The sequence below is a fragment of the Lupinus angustifolius genome, unplaced genomic scaffold (genome assembly GCF_001865875.1).
Source record: "Lupinus angustifolius cultivar Tanjil unplaced genomic scaffold, LupAngTanjil_v1.0 Scaffold_81_14, whole genome shotgun sequence".
In the NCBI taxonomy this organism is placed as follows: domain Eukaryota; kingdom Viridiplantae; phylum Streptophyta; class Magnoliopsida; order Fabales; family Fabaceae; genus Lupinus; species Lupinus angustifolius.
Window position 1 is genome coordinate 26512 of NW_017723905.1, and position 8691 is coordinate 35202.

The 8691-nt window shown below is 33.7% G+C and overlaps 1 protein-coding gene across 1 annotated transcript; it reads left to right on the plus strand.

Moving 5' to 3' along the window:
- The first annotated feature begins 1412 nt into the window (after positions 1 to 1412).
- On the plus strand, positions 1413 to 8429 carry LOC109339545 (leucine aminopeptidase 1-like). The gene is made up of 10 exons (XM_019577002.1): positions 1413 to 1610; positions 1708 to 2119; positions 2920 to 3114; positions 3235 to 3460; positions 4264 to 4390; positions 5051 to 5146; positions 6753 to 6830; positions 7352 to 7412; positions 7691 to 7878; positions 8140 to 8429. Exons 1-10 carry the CDS (start codon positions 1428 to 1430, stop codon positions 8266 to 8268), a joined length of 1695 nt encoding a protein of 564 aa, XP_019432547.1. The 5' UTR covers positions 1413 to 1427; the 3' UTR covers positions 8269 to 8429.
- The last annotated feature ends 262 nt before the right edge of the window (positions 8430 to 8691 follow it).

Below are 8691 nucleotides of genomic sequence, written 5' to 3' on the forward strand. Positions count from 1 at the left end.
ATAATTACTATCCAATAGACATGATTTTTTCATATTCTTTTTTACTTTTAGTAAGAATTTATATTTAAAAATTATATCATTTATTTATTATCTCTAATATTAAATATTGGTATCACTAATAATAAATTTTATATATTCTATTTTTGAAAAAAAATAGATATATTTATATAAAAAAATTGTCATTATTAATTTGTGATAATGAATATATTAAATTTTAAATAAATTAATAATTAATCACCAAATTTGAATAAATATTAAATAATTTAATCAAGTTTTTTCTTTCAAATTTCAACTTAGTTAGGTAATCGTTTTGAGCTTTCAACCTTTCCAAACTAAGGATGGTAACAGGACGGAATGGACACGAGTAGTGTTTTCCCGCACACATATCTACGCTATTTACGAATATTCACACGGATAGCAGATACCCAATGAATTTTTAAATTTCAATATATATTTATATATTTTATAATAATCAATACATATAAAATAATTACTAAATGAATAATAAAATTTATGCACATATTAAATTTATCATATATTTCAATCACTAAAATTCTTATAAAATAGTATAAAAATAGATAATATATAATTATAAAATAATAATAAAAATGTAATATAAATTATTTAATTAAAAAATAAATATGTGAGTAGACGCGGGACGGGTATCATGATACTCGGTCTCACCCATAAACTATTTTTATGGGTACTCATTGCGAGTATTTTAGTAGTATCTACGGGACGAATATTTTTGTTATCTCTATTCCAAACAATAATTACACTTTGGGCTATTTAACTAATAGGGCCCAATAACAATAGTTGAGTACTTGAGACTGTTCTTAACCGGATATGAACGCTCTTATTCTGTTCTTCATTGTGTTGTTCTTATTCCTTGTGTCATGTTCTTAAATAAGAACAAAAGTTGATAAATAAGAACAATCCTTTTTAGAAGAGAAGTGCAATGAAAATGCACAATCAAAGAATAAATACACACACAAACATATCTAGAAACATCAAAATATCCACAAACATTAAAACTTATAATGATTTTTAATTTATTAATAAATGAATAAGTAATTATTCTTAATATTTTGTTATATTTATTATAAAATATAAAAGTGTGGATAGGTTGTGGGACCCAAATAAAAAAAATAGATGTTGTTCTTATTTTATGAGGAATTGTAATAAATTATAAAATAATGTGTAGGAATACTTACTAAATTACCAATGTTATTCTTATTTTATGAGGAGTTGTGGGACCCAAATAAAAAAATCTTACTCTCAAATACCGATGGAAATACTCACTATCTACTTGAGTGTGATACCAATGTCATTGTCAAATCCCACCTAATGTTAACAATCCACCCAATTAACAAATAACAAACCAATAAGTTACCATAAATAAGATAGACTCTCACACCAAACATAAAATGGCATCTCTTGTCACTTCATCATCTACTTCATTTTTCACTTCTTCTCTCTTTCTCATCAAACTCAAGTCCACTTCTCTTTCTTTCTCTAATTTCCCAACGCGCAGGCTCATGTCCCATTCTCACATTATTGCACGCGCCACTCTCGGCCTCACTCACCCTTCCAATGTAGAACCCCCAAAGGTTGTTTTTGGTTTCTAGAATCTTCTACTTCACAATTTGTTTCTTAAATTATTTCGAGCATGACGTAACTAACATTGTCTGATTTTTTTATTTGAAGATTTCTTTCGCGGCGAAGGAGGCTGACGTGGCAGAATGGAAGGGAGACATATTGGCTATCGGAGTAACTGAAAAGGATTTGGTGAAAAATGATAAGTTGAATTTCGAGAACCCGATTTTGAGCAAACTGGACTCTAAGTTGGGTGGTTTGTTAGCCGAAGCTTCGGTGGAAGAAGATTTTAATGGGAAAGTTGGTCAGTCAACTGTTCTCCGAGTTGCGACCGGAGTTGGACTTGGATCTAAGAGGGTTGGATTGTTTGGTCTTGGACATTCGGCGCCTTTTAAAGGCTTTGGTGAGGCTGTTGCAGCCGCTGCAAAATCGGCTCAGGCGAGCAATGTTGCTGTTGTTGTTGCCTCTGCTGATGGACTATCTGCAGAATCGAAGCTTAACATTGCTTCTGAAATTGTGTCTGGTAATTGTTTGAGAATCATAGCATATGATTGATAGAACATCTCGAAATTTGATAGTTTAATAGTTAATGAGTAAAGTAAGGGTGTCTTGCGAAGTTGTCTGAATTAGTTGTTCGACTGATACTACGTAGAATTGGAAATGTGGATTGAACAATTGATTTGAGGAATTTCTTGCAAAACCTTATAGTTTATGAGCAAAGTGTGCATGTCATTTGAAGTTGTTTGAATGAAATATTCAAATAATAGTACTTGTGATTGAAAATCTGATTTGAACAACTCTTCTGGACAAACGTGGTGAGTTGTCTAAATTACTTGTTCAAATCATACTGCTTAAACAAGATACTTGCACACCTAAAACTTTAACACTATTGTTTTAGTTGTTAATTGTGCGTCATATATTGGAACAAGGTGTATCATTTAGTTGATGCACTAATAACATTTGAAAACTTTGTGACATGTTCAAACCATTAACCAATCAATACTAAGTTAACTGGAAGAATAATGATTGCTCTGCAATTAGTGGTGCGTAAATGGTGGCACTGCTTATTTTACAAGTTCTTATATATGTCATCAAATTTTTACACCGGTTAATAGTGTAATTTTTTTTTTGAATAAGTTCATATATTTATTCTACTGACCAAATTATATATACCCAGAATCCCAGATAGTTGAAATTTTGTAGATCGGTGTAAAAATGATGTAGATAGAATAATGTGCAAATAAAATATTTGTTGTTTTATTTTATGTGTCAGCTTGTTATATTTATAAATTAAAATTGAGGTGTGTGCTTGAACTGTGCTAGGGACTACGCTGGGAACATTTGAGGATAATAGGTACAAGTCTGAGTCAAAGAAATCGGCTCTCAAATCTGTTGAGATTATTGGTCTTGGAGCAGGACCTGAATTGGAGAAGAAACTGAAGTATGCAGGAGACGTTTCTTCTGGAGTCATTCTTGGGAGGGAGCTTGTAAATTCTCCACCTAATGTTCTCACGCCAGGTTCATAAAATCTTTTGTTTATTTCCTTTGTCAATATCTGCCTCAATATATCGGTGAAATACTTGTACAGTTTTACATTTCTGAGAATTTCATCTGTCCTTGATGAATTGTTTTCCTCAGGGGTTTTGGCAGAAGAGGCATCTAAGATTGCTTCAACATATAGCGATGTTTTTACTGCAAAAATATTAGACGCCGAGCAGTGTAAGGAATTAAAAATGGGGTCCTATCTGGCTGTTGCTGCAGCCTCAGAAAATCCTCCTCAATTTATCCATCTGGTTTATAAGCCACCAAGTGGACCTGTCAATGCCAAGTTGGCCTTAGTTGGAAAGGGTTTGACTTTTGATAGGTAATTAACTTAACTGTGCATCTTTTTGTTTTAGGTAAAACTAAAATATAGAGTGATCAAAATGAAAGGAGATTTATCCATTGTGTTGATGTTGAGAATATAACTTCAATTGGTTATGAAGTTAAAGATTGATGACCTTGTTGGTAGAGATTGTTGATATGAGTTGCTAAGTAGACTGCTTTGTCATTTTTTGGCACATTGCTTCATCATTTTCTTTCTATACAAATTGCCAACATGATAAAAAATGTATATTTTGTACTCTTGTAACACGTTGCGGGTTCAGGAATGTTTTTTCATTTGGGAAATTGCACATATACACCACCATGACCTCTTATCTTGATTGCATTTGTCCTCCGGGGCTGTCAATTTTCATGTTCTAACCTATCCATCTTGAATCATCCCATTACCCATAGTCCCCCATGTTCAAATGACACGTAAAATGGTTGCTCTACAACTATCGTGAAGGGAAAATGACTTATCCCACTTATTATCCTTAATGCGGGAGTTATTGTCCATGGAGTGTTTGTAATTCTAATTGTTTTTCCTATCAAAAGAGTCGTCACATGATATCATATGATGGTTGTTTCCCTTACAGTTTATGGACAATTTGACAGTTAGGGGGCTATTGGTAATAGGATGGTAGATCAAGGTGGAATGTTCTGAAATTGTTAGTTTAGGGGAAAGCTCTATTGGAGTGATAAGTCAGGGTGGACAAGTGAAAGTTACCCTTTTTCTGCTGCTGCGTTAATATGATGACACTTATGACAGCTTATAATTTTTCTTTTGTATTTACGTGTTATCAGTGGCGGCTACAACATCAAGACAGGACCTGCCTCTTCGATTGAACTCATGAAATTTGATATGGGTGGTTCTGCTGCAGTTTTTGGAGCTGCGAAAGCTCTTGGTCAAATCAAACCTCTTGGAGTGGAGGTCAGTCATTTATGTCCTTGTTCATGACTTTTTCTTTTAAAAGAATAACATTTGACTTGATGGATTTGTGTATAATTTTTATTTCCCTACCAACTTTCAAAGTTATGTTAATTTAATTTGTATGTTTCATAATTGAACTGTTGAAAATGATTTTGGTAGCTATGACCTACTTCCCTTTGAATAATTTTTTGGTGTTCTTGAAACGATCTCTCTGCTTGCGAGGGTAAAGTTGCGTACATCTACCCTCCATAACCCCACTATGTGGGAGCCTTGTGCATTGGGCATTTTTGCCGCTCTTTTTTTAGTTTGTGAAGCAGTTTGACAAGCATAGTTAATGAACATGATTTATGATAGAGTATCATGGCGTTGTTTGATGATCTATGTAGCCGACCCCACCTAGTGGGATTAAGGCTTGTAAGAATATGATGTCCAAAATTTAGAGGCAGTGAATAGTAAGTAGTTTAGCAAGTGTTGTATGGGAAGATATCTTATCCTTTTCCCACTCCTACTTCCTCTCTCTCTTTCTCTTGGAAGATATCTTATCCTTTTCCTACTCATACTTCCCCTTCTCTATTCTTCCTAATATAATTCTTCTTTTTGACCCAACAAAAATCATTTCTTCATAGTTCATACCCAAGCTTAATAGTCCTCTACGTGCAGGTTCATTTTATAGTTGCAGCTTGTGAGAATATGATAAGTGGAACAGGTATGAGGCCTGGAGACATTGTCACAGCTTCAAATGGAAAGACTATTGAGGTGAGCATTTATAAGGTCCTTGATTTTTAATTTGTACATGTTAATTTCACTTATTAGAGGGTGATATGGTACAACACTAAGTTTGTTGCTTAGTGACCCTGAGGTCACAAGTTCAAATCCTAGAAATAGCCTATCCGCTTGCAGAGGTAAGACTGCGTACATTTACCCTCTCCGGACCTCATTAAGTGGAGCCTCTTGCACTGGGCCACTTTTTTTTTTAAATTTCACTTATTGTATATGGCATTGACTTGGTGTATCCCACATGTTTTGATATTAATAGGTCCAAATTGTGTTACCAGTGTGCTGAGTTTATTAAGTTGAAAAGACAGATATTTCAGTTGTTTTTGTCAAACTATTTTTATATATTGACTCAAGATAAAGATATTTTTGTTGACTAATTTGAAATTGCCTAGTTACTGTTTGTTTATAGTTTTTGTCAAATATATAATGTTTAATCTGTGCTAGCCATATCTGCCACAACTGAAAGTCAATGAGTTCAAGTTTTAGCTTCTGAGATCTATATAATGCAGAAGTATCATACTTGGCATTTTTTATTTGGTAGGTATAAAATTATGGTAATGGCTAAACTTCTGTGTAGGTTAACAACACAGATGCTGAGGGAAGGCTTACCCTTGCAGCCGACCCCACCTAGTGGGATTAAGGCTTGTAAGAATATGATGTCCAAAATTTAGAGGCAGTGAATAGTAAGTAGTTTAGCAAGTGTTGTATGGGAAGATATCTTATCCTTTTCCCACTCCTACTTCCTCTCTCTCTTTCTCTTGGAAGATATCTTATCCTTTTCCTACTCATACTTCCCCTTCTCTATTCTTCCTAATATAATTCTTCTTTTTGACCCAACAAAAATCATTTCTTCATAGTTCATACCCAAGCTTAATAGTCCTCTACGTGCAGGTTCATTTTATAGTTGCAGCTTGTGAGAATATGATAAGTGGAACAGGTATGAGGCCTGGAGACATTGTCACAGCTTCAAATGGAAAGACTATTGAGGTGAGCATTTATAAGGTCCTTGATTTTTAATTTGTACATGTTAATTTCACTTATTAGAGGGTGATATGGTACAACACTAAGTTTGTTGCTTAGTGACCCTGAGGTCACAAGTTCAAATCCTAGAAATAGCCTATCCGCTTGCAGAGGTAAGACTGCGTACATTTACCCTCTCCGGACCTCATTAAGTGGAGCCTCTTGCACTGGGCCACTTTTTTTTTTAAATTTCACTTATTGTATATGGCATTGACTTGGTGTATCCCACATGTTTTGATATTAATAGGTCCAAATTGTGTTACCAGTGTGCTGAGTTTATTAAGTTGAAAAGACAGATATTTCAGTTGTTTTTGTCAAACTATTTTTATATATTGACTCAAGATAAAGATATTTTTGTTGACTAATTTGAAATTGCCTAGTTACTGTTTGTTTATAGTTTTTGTCAAATATATAATGTTTAATCTGTGCTAGCCATATCTGCCACAACTGAAAGTCAATGAGTTCAAGTTTTAGCTTCTGAGATCTATATAATGCAGAAGTATCATACTTGGCATTTTTTATTTGGTAGGTATAAAATTATGGTAATGGCTAAACTTCTGTGTAGGTTAACAACACAGATGCTGAGGGAAGGCTTACCCTTGCAGATGCTCTGGTATATGCTTGTAACCAAGGTGTTGAAAAGGTATGCAATTATGCATCCAAAGCTTTCTAATATTCTGGATCAGTGTTTTAAATGGCACACAAAGCTTTCTAATACTCCCCATCAGTGTTTTAAATGGCACACCACAATTTTACGCGGTTGCAGTAAATGCAATGCAACAGCAACTGCAATTTAGAATATTGTTCTAAACAATTATAATAGATTACCTTAACATTTTATATTGTGTGTTTTATAGATTTAGTCATTAATCTTTTCCTTTCTAATGAGGTAGAGAAAATATTAGAACCATTGGAAATTCTATGAAAATATTAGAACCATTGAAAATTGTTCTGCTAAACTAAAATTTAATTATTTGATTTATATATATAATTTTCATTGCTACCAATTTACCATACCTGTGAAGTTCCAGTTCAATTCAGTATAAAAATATTTGTCGAAGTAACGACTTTGGGATTTTAATGTTTACCAAAGTCCCTAGTTATCTTTATATTTTGGATTTTGTATTTGTTTTAAACAAACTTAACTTGTACTTTATTTTTCAGATAGTTGACCTGGCAACATTAACTGGGGCCTGTGTAGTGGCTCTTGGACCTTCAGTTGCAGGTAATTATCATTATAAACTTAAACTATTGTTTTTATTAAGTTATGTACCGGTATTCTAAAAAAAGTGGCCGCTATATAGAACTGAAAAATCGGTAAGTTTTCGGCAAAGAGAAGAGCTAAGCTCTGGGAAAGGCAGGATGTCGAAGAGACATATATGTGGAAGTGTCCATATTATGGTGGCTTTTCCACAAATGCATCCACTTTGTAATAAATTTCCGCGCTTGTGCAATCATTTATTCATTATCAACTGATTGCTAATGCGAACTATTGTTTTACAGGTGTCTTTACACCCAATGATGACCTGGCGAAAGAAATTTTCGATGCTGCTGAAGCGAGTGGAGAGAAACTATGGAGGCTGCCGATTGAAGATAGTTACTGGGAGTCCTTGAAATCTGGTATAGCTGATATGGTGAACACCGGTGGTCGACAAGGTGGTGCTATTACTGCTGCTCTATTTTTGAAGCAGGTATATGCTTGACAAATCTTTTTTGCATTTTGTTGTTGCTTTTTCTCCTGAACTTAATGGCACTTTGCTGTCAAGGACTGGTAATAATATCTGAATTTCATGGGAGCACATCTGCTGCCATATAGTGTTTTTCTGACCAATTATAAATAGTGACACATGAAATGTTACAGTCTTTTGGAACAGAAGATGTCCTCCCGAATTTCACAGCCCTTTTCATGCATATACATGTAAGGATTTTCTAAAACAATTGTGGTTTTGCAGTTTGTTGATGAAAAGGTTCAATGGGTGCATATTGACTTGGCTGGTCCAGTGTGGAATTACAAGAAAAATTGTGCAACAGGATATGGTGTTGCAACTTTAGTTGAATGGGTTCTTAGAAACTCTTCTTAGATGCAAATTGAAATCATGAAATGAAACCTTGTTACACCATGAGTGAATCATAGAGGATGAGATGAATGCTTCTATTGGTGTTTCTTGTTCGATACTGTCAGTTATAATGAATAAGTGATTTGAATGAATAGAAGGAGGCATAGTTTTGTGGCATTTTTCTGCACAGTGGAAAAAAATAATGTAAGAGTTTTATACATTGTACTACATCATCCACCATTCATATTTAATTATTATTGACTCCTCAAAAGAAGTAATTCAAATGAATGATGAATGGTGTACTAACTATGTATAAATTTTTATAGTTATTGTGACTTACTTCCATCAAAAGTTTCATGTCTTATTTATAAGAGAACTTATTCCAATCTGATCATAGATTCAGATGAATAATAGATACATAATTTATATTAACCAGAACCTTAATAA